At 41.0% G+C, this 14,155-nt stretch overlaps 1 protein-coding gene across 3 annotated transcripts in view; it reads left to right on the top strand.

Moving 5' to 3' along the window:
- TLN2 (talin 2) overlaps positions 1–14,155 on the top strand; it is a 207,339-nt gene that overhangs the window by 159,101 nt on the left and 34,083 nt on the right. For all 3 annotated transcript variants that reach the window (XM_066592321.1, XM_066592320.1, XM_066592322.1), the window contains exons 37-46: positions 751–891; positions 2,242–2,423; positions 4,909–5,041; positions 5,959–6,060; positions 8,495–8,665; positions 9,903–10,049; positions 11,342–11,443; positions 11,687–11,806; positions 11,945–12,091; positions 13,968–14,134. In XM_066592321.1, the coding sequence (XP_066448418.1) occupies positions 751–891; positions 2,242–2,423; positions 4,909–5,041; positions 5,959–6,060; positions 8,495–8,665; positions 9,903–10,049; positions 11,342–11,443; positions 11,687–11,806; positions 11,945–12,091; positions 13,968–14,134 (1,412 nt within the window). The remainder of the gene's footprint in view (positions 1–750; positions 892–2,241; positions 2,424–4,908; positions 5,042–5,958; positions 6,061–8,494; positions 8,666–9,902; positions 10,050–11,341; positions 11,444–11,686; positions 11,807–11,944; positions 12,092–13,967; positions 14,135–14,155) is intronic.

Here is a 14,155-nt window from a genome sequence, read left to right as displayed (position 1 = left end):
ACACGTGAGTGGTGTTTTCCTGCATGGCACCGCGATGTTATACAGGAAACAAATCGCAGCATGTTCTATTATGCTGCGTGCTCTCGCAGCATCCATTGTTTTCAGTGCCGCCGGTGGCAGTGTGATTCTTGGCCCCATATCGCGCTTGCCAATGTAAAGTTAGCCTTAGTTCCAGCTAACCATTTTCTATATTGGCACGTTCTACATTTTATTGTATTTGACTAATAAAGAAATGACTTTCAGGCCGCTTTGAAGTATATTATCTTATGATGTTATATACTGGATGCTCTTAATTTTGAGTGGAGCATAAAATACTCATTCATATGGATTGTTGGTAGAATGTCCGTGAATTTTTCAGGATTTAGGAGTAGAATCAGCATTTTAATCTTGACAGAATCCTGAACATGGTCTGAGAATAGATCTTTTATGACATGACTGCAAAAGTTGGCATTGTTTGTGCACATACCACACTGGGCATGCTGTACCCCTACTCTTTATCTAAATGGTGCCCATGCAACCACTTCTTCAGGGAAGTGGAATGTTGGCCGAGAATAATCTTCATCAACACTGGCACTCGGGAGAGGAATGTTAAGTGTTTATGCTCAATTATTTCAAGTGCATTTTTGTCTTTTTGAACGAATGTTACTAAAAACTGAGTAGTGTTTTTTTGTTTGTTTTTTTTGTTTGTAAAGTGTATTCATTTACTGATTTTGTGTAATTTTTACATTTTTTTTTGTTCTCTCCACTTAGACTCTGGATGGAGACTTTTCAGATGACAATCGTGAGAAATGTGGTAAAGCTACAGCACCACTCATATCGGCTGTGGAGAACCTGACTGCATTTGCATCAAATCCAGAATTTGCCAGTATTCCAGCCCAGATCAGTACAGAGGTAATGAATCATGAAGTATTCTAACTCTTTCCATGAAAGACACTCACTTTTTTCCATTTTTCACTCATTTACAGCTTGGCTCGCCTTCACCTTTTGCCTTTAAGTTACTTTAGATGTCTCATAAAACTTGGTCTCTCTAGTTCATATTTCAATATCCATCAGTTGTGATCCTCAAATGTCATAGTTTCTAGGGCTAGGAACGTCCTGCGTCATCATTCACCTTTCTTTACTGCTCATTTAAAGCCTTCCTAATATCCTTCCAAATGTTTTCACATTATATCTTCTCATTTTTTATCCTTCGCTATTTCATAAATGCAGTGGAACTACAGTCTTAACCCTTTCACTGCCAATGACCTATGTACTTAAGGACTGGGGAGTAGAGCTTTGTATTCTATTAACTTCCGTAGAATACAAAAGAATGGGTCTGCATTACAGTTTCAGATAATAATAGTACATACAAGTGTCAGAAATAAACAGTGACATAAGTTGTACCCCATTAAGCTGAGTGCTGGTGGACACATGTAACGTCTCCTCCCAACTCCTAGCCCTTGATCTCTGTTCTCCGTGAAATAATCCTCCGCCAATACAAATTATTCAAACCATGCTTGTACGGAAAAGACCGCAGCCTGTGCAATAGTACAGTGATATACAGCAAAGCTGAGAAGATTGTTCAAGCCATGAGCTATGAGCAAACAATTATGGTATTACATCATACGCCAGAATTGTTTGTATTTTTTCTTTTGTCACCCCATATCCCAAAAAAAATTAAAGAAAAAAGATAGCAAAAATTCATATATACTCCAAAATGGTACCAATAAAAACTACAGGACATCCCACAAAAAATAATCATTCGTACAACTATGTTGACGGAAAAATAAAAGTCTTGATGGTCAGAAGATAGCGGCAGAAAATAATTTAATTTTTTTCCAAAGATATTTTATATTTAAAAAAAAAAAAAAAAACTAATTAAATTTGATATCGTAGTAATCATTCCGACCGAATAAAATTATAATAAATTGCAGATTGTACACTGTAAAAACACGCCCCCCTCCCCCCTCCACCCCCATATGGCTGATTTTTCTTTCCCCATTATAGTCTGCTTAGAATTTTTTTTAAGTTTTTCAGTGCATTAAATTAGTACCATTGCAAAATACAACTCGTCCTATAAAAAACAAACCCTCAGACTGCTAAGTAGATAGATAAATAAGAGTTATGATTTTTTAAAATTCGAAAGGATACTTAACATGTAAAAAAAAATAAAGGGCTCTGTCATAAAGGGAATGTAAAATAAAGAGATCTCCGTACTTGATTCTGTTGTTTTTATTAAATCGAAAACTTTGTCACACACAGGGGGCTCGGGCGCAGGAGCCTATTTTGGTGTCTGCTGTCACCATGCTAGAGAGTTCATCATCGCTTATCAAGACGGCACGCTCTTTAGCAATCAATCCGAAAGATCCACCAACGTGGTCTAGTCTTGCCGGTCACTCCAGGATAGTCTCAGACTCTATTAAAAGTTTGATTACATCTATCAGGTATGAATACCACTTACCCAGTGACTGCTCTGTGGTTCTGGAAACGTTCATAACTTGCACTAACCAGGCCCATTATTAGGTGATATTTAAAGAGTTATTCTGGGACTTTATTTTTTCCATTGATGACCTATAGTTCATTGCCATTGATCTCTGTAGATCATTTATTAATCAGCTGATTCCTGCGGCTGCAGTCAGCACAGGAAGCAGAATGCGCTGACCATAGGACCTCAGCCTGGTTTGGTACTGCAGCACAGCTCCTGTTGAATTTAGTAATAGCTGCACCTGCAATACCAAGCTGGACCACTATAATGACAGTGGACCCAGAAATCAGCTGATCGTCAGGAATCCGGCATTCCTCAATTGATTAACTGTCCGTTATCAATTGAAACGTTCTTCGCCGTTTTGTTTTTAACCAATGGGATATTAAAGTTAGCAGTGCTAGAGAGCTGGGCTCGGCCATGGAAGTGGTTTTTGCATTTAATCACTTTTCTCCTCTCATCTAAACTTTGGAGCTTCTTACTATATTACTACAGTCACTGGTCCCATCTTATGGCATAGTAGCGACTGACTGCCAGCTTGCTGATGAAATAATGTTAGATATTCTCTGACCTTACACTCAGCAGGCAAAGCTTGGGAACACATTAGTAAGGGTAAGTTCACACGCAGCAGATTTGTTGCAGAAGTTTCTGCAACTGGAAAATGCAATTTCATTAGTCAGAATGGGTTGATGTGCAGCAGGTGCGTGAGTTTCTGGAAAACCCATCAAATGTATAGAACAATAGCAGACATGTCTCCCTCTTGCTAACATATACTTAGGGGGGTATAACACTCAGAACATGATCGCTGCAGCAGAAAAAACTGCAGCGAACATTTACCAGCTCTGCATATTTCAAATCCTCAGCATGTCCATTCATACCATGAATTCTTGCCACAGCAAGATCCCATGGTAAATCCTCCGGTAGCACATGGATTTTGCCACAAGCTTCTTGCAGATTTTCCATTGATGAAAAAAAATGTCCTGTGTGCACGTGCCCTAATAGTTACAGTGCTTTGACATGGGGACCCACAAGATGTCATCTAAAGTTATTAAGCACATTTTTTTATGGCATGGTATACAATGACAATTCACAACAGGATATGCGCGATGGGTTCACCATTGTGATAAATCACCAAGGCTATCGTCTTCTCCAATTCACGGTACACTGAGAGCAGCAGAAATGTTTGCACGGGTGTCCAGGATCCGCTATTGCATATGCACCACATTCTGAATTCTCACAGCGTGAACCTTGGACTTGACATCACCCCACAGGTAGAAGTCTAACGGGGTGAGATCTGGTGAGCACGGGGTCCGCTCCACCGGGCCGCGATGCCTATCCACTTCCCCAGAATCTGCTGATCCAAAAACCCGCAGACATCACATCCGAAATGTAAAGGGGTTGCACCATCCTTCTTGGAGAACACTGGGAATGTGCCAGCACCATTGCACAGTGATAGAAGCACTTTGTCATGTAACAGTTGCAGATACATGACGGCAGTAAGGTTACGACTATTAAGAATGGGCCCACTATTTCGTACCCCACACACCACACCATGGCTTTTTGTGTGACAACCATCTTGGAGGGATCTGTCCAGTGTGGGTTTGTGTCAGACCAGTAGCAAAGGTTTGATTTTGTTCACCTCCCCATTCTTTTAGAAGTTTCATCACTGAACAATACCGACTCTTTGAAATGTCGGTCCTGTTGCAATTGCTGTGACACCGATTTCACAAATTCAACACTGCAATCGAGATCGTCCTAATTGAAATGATGCAGCAACTGGATCTTGTATGGGGGCTATTTGTGCATAGTCAGTATCCACTTAATGGTTCGACTCGCCCTCCTGTGACAGACGCTAGGTGCTTCAGTGTGGGCTTTTGCAGAAGAACGCAAAGACAGCCATTGCTGTTGCTTTGTCTGTATCAGTTTTATTGCATCCGCTTTTTGGCATGTCCAATACAGAACTTATTTGACAAGCAATTTGCCATGACGGATGGGTGGCCTGTTAGGGTGCCGCTCATTCATGTCCACTACAATGACTAGGGTGCTGTGCTCCCCGGAGATCAGCACAATATCTGCCCTCTACTCTTGTATTAATCTCGCAGCCATATCTGTGTCTGTAACAAAGAAAAAATTGATAAAAATTTTGGCAGGAATAAAGGTATGTCACATTAAAAAACAGATTCGGATTCCTCATCAAATTGTCTATTGGAAACATATGTCACATCCCTTTCCATTTGAAAATATTGACTTGGTTCCAATATGGCAACTTTCAAAATGTATTCAGGTGTCTCCATACCTTTGTACCACCATGTGTTTTTTTTACCTTCAATTTCCCCAGACTACTTGTGTCTTTTTGGTTGGCATAAGCCAGCGATGATAAATATGGATCATAGTTATTCTGAGTTGTTGTATTTTCATCAATAACTATTTTCTATTTGTAATTGTAGGGACAAAGCTCCAGGACAGAGAGAGTGTGACCAGTCCATTGATAGCATTAACCGATGTATTCGAGATATCGAACAAGCATCTCTTGCAAGCGTTAGCCAGAATCTAGCCATGCGGGATGACATCTCACTAGAGGTATTAGTCAGTGGTTTGTGGTTTTGTCATGCCAACATTTAACCCCCCTCCCACCTCTACCCAACCAGCAGTTTTGGACAAGCTCTGTGCATATAAGCAGCAGTACGTAATGTATAAAACCCACCTTACCATCTGCAGGTTATATGCATAGATTCAATGCTTTGTATGCTTAATGAGTCGTTTTATATGATTACATGTTTGTTGATATATGATTTTGCATACATGCATTTTGTGAGCATATACTTAATTCTATGAACTTGATTTGTTGTATGCGTTCCTTCCGCCTGTCTGCTGCACATTGGAGACTCATCTCTGATACAGAAATGCTGTGAAATTTCCTCTGCAGACATTCTGCATTATTTCTGCCCCATGTAAACATTCCCATACAGACCTGAAGGGTGTACTTTAGGCTGGCTGTCCACGGGCGTTGCGAAGTCCCACGGCAGATCGCCGCCGCAGGAGCCACACATGAATCTCCGCCGGTCAGCCTAATCTAATAGATAGGCTGACCACGGAGAATCGGGGCAATTCGCAGCATGCTGCAAATTGGCCGCCGCGAGCAGAGAATCACAATCATTCTCCGCTCGTGGACATGGCGCTTTCCATAGTAATGCTATGGAAAGCTTCAGCCTGCGTGATTCACCCCCCGATTTACCGCTGGCGAATTCACGGTCGTGGACAGGGGGCGTTAAGTGGGAAATTGAGTGGAAATAATCTTCTAATTTTTCGTAAATGGACATATACAGTACATATAGTAATAGGATATCACATGAAGATTTTGCCTGACTTTTATCTTTAAGCAAGACTTGGTAAAAGGAAAAAACCTATGTGAGTGTTGATTAGAAATTGTCAGTATTTGAACCACAGATACAAATCGCCTACGTGAAATAAACTGTGTTTTGCTTTCCGTGTTTAAGGCTCTTCAGGAACAACTAACATCTGTGGTGCAAGAAATAGGTCACCTGATAGATCCTATTACCACAGCCGCACGGGGAGAAGCAGCCCAGCTTGGTCATAAGGTATATATGAAATGACTCCTTTCAGACTGTAGAATATCATATGCTACTGAAAACAATGCATAGAGTGCAATAATGATGTCCTTTATTCTTAGAAAGTCAGTAAAGGCTGGTTTCGACATGGCGATTATCGCTCAAAAAATCTCTTGAGCGATAATCGTTGTGTTCTTTTACAGCGCAAGGTGATCGCTCAAATGTTGAGTAATCACTAGAGATGAGAGAGGATACTCACTAAGGCACTACTCGCTCGAGTAATGTGCCTTAGCCGAGTATCTCCCCGCTTGTCCCTAAAGATTCGGGGGCCGACGGGGAGCGGCGGTGGAGAGCGAGGAGGAACGGAGGGGAGATCTCTCTCTCCCCTCCACTTTCCCCTGCTCCCCACCGCAACTCACCTGTCAGCTGCGTCAGCCCCCAAATCTTTAGCGACGAGCGGGGAGATACTCGGCTAAGGCACATTACTCGAGCGAGTAGTGCCTTAGCGAGTATACTCGCTCATCTCTAGTAATCACCCTGCGCTCCGAGTGTCCCCACTTGTCTTCTCCATCCAGCTGTTCCCCGCTCGCAGCGCCCGGCTGTTATACAGCAGAGCGCTCCGAGCGGGGTATGGAGAACAGTGCTGGACCACTACGTTCTTCATACCACGCCTGTCATCAGGGGGAGCGGGATACAGCTGAAACAATACTATCAGCAGTATCCCACTGTGAATTCCTGATAACTGATCGCTGATCTTTCAGCATGCTGAAAGATCAGCGATTGCTTAACAAAACTGCACGGTGTCAGGGCAGTTAGACACAATGATTATCGCTCAAAGGAAGACTTTGAGCGATTTTTGAGTGAAAATCGTTGTCTAAAAGGGCCTTAAGAAATAATATTCCTGTAGTACTGCATACACATTGTGTTCCCATATTGTAATGCACTAGATAATGGTTGTAGTATCATACAGCCTTCCCATGCTTATTTGCAAGTGCCAGCATGCTTTATACATCAAAAAATAATGAAGGATAATTGTGGCAGTGATTTGGGAGGGTGGAGGTAGTGCAAATAATTGCTGGATTTCTGCTTGTTATAACAATCCTACTCTTGAACATCAAAATCACAAAACACTATAAAGGATACATTGTAAGCCTGGCCCTACATTATAGTGCTGAATATCTGGTGTGTATGGGGCAACTCAACTGTATCAGGTATGCAGAGAAACCAAGCATATCTCCATGTCTCATGCATGGAACATTTTGAAGGACTAGGAGTCTGGCATTTGGATGATATGAAGATGGTATAGAAAATTTTGTTACATTTCAGTGTCATCGGTCCATCAAATTGTGTTAAGTTTGCTGAGCAACTTGTAAATGTTGCATTTTTTTTTTTAAACTATTTATACCAAAGAAACTGTTCATAAACTGCAGTACTCTCGGCAGCCACTAGAGGTGGAGCTAGTCATTCTCTACGTGCCTGGGGGATGTAACGGGGCATAGAAAGCAAAAAAAAACATTACAGTAGGGTGGCTTCAGTTTTATTTTTATTTTTTTTTTTTAAGTAGCAGTTTTTCACGTGCCAAAACCAGAAGTTGTTTCATTAGATGAGGGGAATGTAAAGAAAGGACTCGAACTCCACCTTCCTGCTGAATCCACTTCTGGCTTTGGCTCAAAATAGTGCATGAGAAAATTGCTGCTCCCCCACCCCTATTCACTGACAAATTTTTTTTTTTTTAAATTAACTTTTTTAAAGAGAGCAGCAACGTAAGTAGTCTTAAAAACTTGTGAATTGTGCATTTTGGGTCTGTCTCATATTGCAGGAAATGGCTAGGAACTACTGGATGCAATGTGGGTTTAGGAATTGCTAATTCGCATAGATCCATCTGGTAAAGATACTTAAGAGAGAGCCAGTATCTCCTTTTAAAGGGAACCTGACATCACCTATAAGTGCCATTAACTAAGTTATATTTATACTGTAGTTTAGGGGACTTGGGGCCCGGGGAGCTGTGCCTCATACCCAGTTCCCTCCGGCAAGTCAGCGCATGTACAGCAAGCTTGACTCTGTTCTGCAGGCTGTGCACACGCACTCCCATAGAGGCAAAGCCTCATAAGTCAAGCTGGCGTGCACGCGCTGACTTGGACAGGGGGCTGAGTGAGTTTGAGACATGACTTCCAAACTCCATGTCATCTAAACTATATGGTATGTGGTGCTTATGATGGGTTTCTTTTTAAAATGGCAAGCCCTGAGGACTTTGTTGTGGCTCTTTTTTCTTTGTCAATGCAAAAGATTTCTAGCCCAGTGATTTTATGATTCCCCTTTTATACAAATAGTTGCAAAGTGGTCTGGACATAAACAATTACCTTTCATGACCTACAAAGAAACTTTTCTTTTATTCTTTTAGTACGGTATTCGACAAGCATTACTTGTTTGTAAGAAATGGAAAATGTTTTCTTCCATAACGTAGGTCACCCAGCTCGCCCGCTATTTCGAGCCACTGATTCAAGCTGCTGTTGGTTTGGTTTCCAAAATCCTGGACCATCAGCAACAAATGACCGTGCTGGATCAAACAAAGACACTTGCCGAGTCTGCTCTGCAGATGCTCTATGCAGCCAAGGAGGGCGGCGGAAACCCTAAGGTATGGGAGCTTTAGCACTGTATTCTGCGTTTAGAATATCAATTCTTCACATCCTTTGTATGGGAGATATTCACAATCTACACAGATGGTTAAATAACAGAAAAGGTGACCTTATGTTAAATATCACATGTGGTTTGCCATTTACAAGCATTTTTCACCGTTTGTGTAGTAGGATTACGTCCTAGCCAAGGCTAGTGCATGCGTTTTACCACTAATTACTAGGCTGCTGCACCTATACTAGCAAGTATACGTACAACCCACAATTAGTTGTCAAGTGCATGCACTACTCTTGGTTGGGATGCACTATGTATGGCTAGCCATAATGATTTTCAGCTAATCATGAAAGATTCAGTCTTCAGTGACCATTAATCCCTGTATTGTAGTACGGCTAAAGTTATTGCTAGGTGGTATTAATTTCAAGCATACAGATTTTTTTTTTTTTTAGTATACTGGGAAATGGTTGGAAATGAAAGAACTGATCTGATTGGTTGGTATGGGTAGAAATGTTTGTGCATAAACTTGGCATTTTGTGTCTGTAAAGCATTTAAGTCATCTTGTCAAATGCAATTATATAATGAGTAGTGCCTCCAGAAAAGGGAAAATTCAACGCTATGTATACTGGTCAGTGTATTCTACTGATGTGGAGTAACACTCACCTGGTGCTAGGTGGATACTCCTGTATGGGAGATCCACCTGCACCTGAAGTCCGAGATGGCTGGTAGTGAAGAGATCCCATGTCCCGCTATCCAATGGAAACCGGAGAGACGTCTGGAGGGGTCGCCGAAGTCTGTTATGATGAAGACTGTGTTGTATAAATCTTCTTACAAGGAAAAACGTCCTCCGCGCTCGTCGGGTACAGTTATATCCGGGTATCAGGAGTTGTAAAGATTCCTGAAACTTTGGTATAACTGTACCCGAAGAGCGCGGAGGACTTGTCAAATGCAGAGCTCATCTGAGATGGGATAACATGGCAGTCAACAGAATTTAGAGAGGAGCGTATTGCTCTCCTGCGCCTCGGGCCCCAGTTAGAGACTTTGTAATGAGTGTAAAAGTAAGATCACTTCAATAAGGGTGTACTTAGATTAGATAGAAGAAACATCCACCATCCAGCAAGTTTTACATGTTCACTGTGAGTCTGCTTTTAAGCCCACCCTAGAAAATCTTCATAGTTTTGTTACATTCTACAGCTATGATGTCACTCAGATATTATATAGCGTCATGTATCTAATTTTCACAGGCATGCAACACACATGATGCCATTGCAGAGGCAGCGCAGCTGATGAAGGAGGCTGTAGATGACCTTATGATTACACTGAATGAAGCTGCCAGTGAAGTTGGTATGGTGGGAGGCATGGTGGACTCCATAGCGGATGCCATGAACAAGGTAAGTCCTTGTAGGAAAAGTTGTTACAGTGTGTCTAAGGGGGCTTTCTGCAGTGTCGGGTACATTTAGTACTGTGAACTGTGCGTTTTGGAGACATGTATATGATACTTGTCAGCAGGATCTATAAATTCTTTATATTAGTGCTTAACCCCATAGTGACCTGCCTATTTTGTGCCTCAGTGACGAGCAATTTTTTCATTGAATTCCAACAGCAAGATCTTTTTTTCTTTTTTTTTATTTGACACCATTGACCTAGCAGTATGAGGGCTGTTTTCTGAAGTTAGATTTAATTTATAAATCAACTTTTTTTAGTAGTTTCTGAGGAAAAGGCACTTTAAATTTGCGCCATTCACCACGTGGTATAAATAACATGATAGTTTTATTCTTTGGACCAAAACAGTAGGATGATAACAAATGTAAAAAATATATTTTCTTTTTAAATGTTTTTGTGTCTCCTAATCAAAGACCAATTTCATTCTAACTTTTTCAGTGGTACCATTTATGGGTACACACTTTTTTTCTTTTTTTAATCACTTTGTTCCACTTTTTGAGTGGTAAGATAAGCAAATTAAAAAAAACTGCATTTCTGGCACAGTTTTAAAAATTATTTTTTTAGGAAGTTCACATAGGAATAAATGACGTAATAATTTTAAGCAATTACAAATGTGGCTGACTGATTATGTGTGTTTTCTGTTTTTTTTAAATAACTTTTTACTATCATAAAGCATTTTATAAGGGTAAAAATGTGTGTTTTTCGTTTTATTTTGTTTTGGATTTTTTTTCTCTAATCTTTTCTTTTTAATTTGTTTTGTGCCACTATGGCACTTCACCATTCCATTGTTTGAGTGCTTCCATAATATACTGCAAATTATTGTACCTGTCAGTGTATATCTAACAGGTATCCTATTAGGTCCTGTCTCCTATTAAGCCTTTCCTTAGGCCCCAGCTGCTAAGGTAACCTGCATGGAGCATCAAAGGGGTAACGGGAAAACCCCTCCCTTTGCAAACCATTTAGGTGTTATAGTCACTATGCACCTGCAGCATCTAAGGGGTTAGTGAGCCGGGATTGGAGGATTCTCTCTTCCAGGCTGTTAGAGCAGGAGCTCTGCTGTTATTGGAACCTGTGCAGGGCTTATGCTACAGCGCTGTAAAACCATGGCTAGATAGCTTAATGCCCTTTAACGGCCAGGGTGAAAACATGTATTGGTAGTTGTTGAGGGGTAAAATAACTAAGTAATTCTAAAACATTTTGAAGGGTTTATATCATGTTTTTGCACACATTATTGTTACAGCTTGATGAAGGGACTCCACCAGAACCCACAGGGACGTTTGTGGATTACCAAACTACAGGTGTTAAATACTCCAAGGCTATTGCTGTAACTGCTCAAGAAATGGTAAGGAGGAGTGTCCGTAAGTGCAAGATACAAATTTTAAAAAAGCAAGAGATGTATGTCTCATAAGAGTAACCTTGTGTACTGGATCTGTGCATCCATGCCTTTTTACTATTCACCATAATTATGACTTTCAATATAATAGCTTTTACTGAAGGGGAAATTCTGAGGAGTGTATTTTTAATTTATGTACACCAGACTTTATTGTAAACTACATTATTTCTATGTTTTTTTTTGTCTTTTTAGATGACAAAATCTGTAACCAATCCAGAAGAGCTTGGGGGTTTAGCATCCCAGGTGACCAGCGACTATGGAAATTTAGCTGTCCAGGGCCGAATGGCTGCCGCCACAGCAGAACCGAAAGAGGTAAGTTTATGAATAAAAATCTCACATTAATTCTACTTTTGAAGAAAAGTACAAATAAGCTACCTTTATGTTAGCAGTTATGAAGGTGTATCTCTGATCTCATCTACTGTCTTATCTGAAGTTTTGTTTCTCTTGCAGGTTGGGTTTCAGATCAAGACAAGAATCCAGGATTTGGGACATGGCTGTATATTTTTGGTGCAGAAAGCTGGAGCCCTGCAAATATGCCCATCTGATAGTTACACTAAGAGGGAGTTGATTGACTGTGCCCGAGCTGTGACAGAAAAGGTGACCTTCGAGAAGTCTCTGCGTAGGCCAGGCTACATTGATCAGTCATTTTTTCAGTCAGAACTTTTTAAGTGATTAATTAAATACTTTTTATATCAACTAGTAGGATCATGTGTTTGAAATTTTTAAAAATCCATTGAATCATAAAATTTCCCTGCTGTAGAAGAATGAATGCAAGGAAAAGAAACAACAAAGTTGATTAAACCCTTTCCAATCCACTGTCTGACATCTAAAGCCAATTTGATTGAAGGCTGTACAGCTTCCGATGTCAGAAGACGTCCGGCAGGGTATTCTTATTGTATATTACTGGCCGCTCTGTTGTCGGGGCCTCTCCGGAATGTCACATACCGCAGTACTGGCTCTAGCCAGCAGATGGTGCCATTGTAAAATGGCAGAAAGAGAAAGCCCCCTAGGAAACCCTGAATCCAAAATTGAATTGCAAAGGGTTAAGTACCAACACTAAACACAGTCCATATGCTTCATATGTATGGCGGCTCCAGAGGTGACGTACTTTCTGATATCATTATAGGTAGAATCCTAGTTCCCCTTTTCTCTGCGTATTTGATCTGTTAGCCACCATTTTTTTCATAACTATTTGGTTTTTACTAAATAGTCTAATGGTTATAAAAAAACACACACACAAAAGAAATTTCTTTTTCTTTATAGACCCAATTAGAATTGTAGTTAGCTGCTGACAACTTATTTTATTATAAATGTGTAAGGACAAAATTGCACGCTTTTCCCGTGATGCGATAGTGCTACTAATCACATGTATGTGAAGCCCATGCTTTCCAATGGGTTCCTTCACACAAGCGATGTTTTGTAGGCTGCTACATTGTGAGTAAAAAAAAACATGGCATGCTCTATATAGCCGCGGTTTGCAATGTTTTGTAGCCCATGTTTCCCTATGGAGCCTTCCTTACTGTTGCACGAAAACGCAGTTTTTGTGCAGCGAGACGCAACTTTTACAGTAGGAAGTCCTACTGTTTGAGCCATAAAAAAAACCTTAGCTGCATTGAAAAAGCTCCGCCGCACTTCTCCTGCGCAGCTTTGGGACTGGTTTGTAGTCTTCAGCCAGCGCTTTTTTGTCAGGGGTTTCAAAAACCTGCCTCGAGGAAGTGCTGGCTCTGATTAGCTAAGCCGCGGCACTCGAGAACCAATCACAGCCATCGCATTGAATGACAGTGATTGGTTCATCGAGAGCTGCAGGGATTGCCTAAGCTGCGGCATTTGAGAACTAATCGGAGCCAGTGCTTCCTAGAGGCGGAGCTTTTGAAACCCCTGACCAGGAAGCGCTGGCTGAAGACTACAAACAAGTGCCGGGGCTGCAGAGGAGAAGTGTGGCGGAGCGGACAGCCCCTGTTAAGCAATGTATTGTGTTTTGTTTTTTTAATGCACGTAGGGCTTATCTATAGGGTAGGGCTTATATTTCAAACCCCCCTGAAAATCCCAGCAAAAGAGTATTACAAAATCGCGATATCACCACGCAATACCGCACAGTACACAGCCGCGATATTGCTGCAATTTTCTTGCAGTGATATCGCTGTTGCCTGTTTGAAAGAGGCCTAATGCTCAGGCTAATGGGGTTGATTTTTCAGCATTCCAGTGACTTCTACTTATAGATTAAGTCACTCAGATGAAAGAGGGGGAAAAAGTCCCAAAACTACGAGATACTAATGAGATCTTCAACAATCTAGTCTTAATAGTATATTATACCCTATTATGTAGGATAAGTAAGCTTTTGTGTTTTGTTATCCTTTTTTGTCAAGTTGACTCGGTGCATACAGCTATACTATTACTATTATTTATAAATGGTGTAAGGCCTTGATTATAGACAGAATATCCATGCTGATTGATTTCTGGTGTTTCTGCCCAGGTGTCTTTGGTACTTTCAGCTTTGCAGGCAGGTAACAAGGGCACTCAAGCCTGTATTACAGCGGGTACTGCTGTATCTGGAATTATTGCTGATCTGGATACTACCATCATGTTTGCCACAGCCGGCACACTAAACTCTGAGAACAAGGAATCTTTTGCTGACCACAGGTATTGTACATTAAATCACTC

Source organism: Eleutherodactylus coqui, chromosome 2 (assembly GCF_035609145.1).
Source record: "Eleutherodactylus coqui strain aEleCoq1 chromosome 2, aEleCoq1.hap1, whole genome shotgun sequence".
NCBI lineage: Eukaryota > Metazoa > Chordata > Amphibia > Anura > Eleutherodactylidae > Eleutherodactylus > Eleutherodactylus coqui.
The sequence above is the reverse complement of the archived record's forward strand: the minus strand, read 5'-3'. Positions and strand labels throughout refer to the sequence as shown.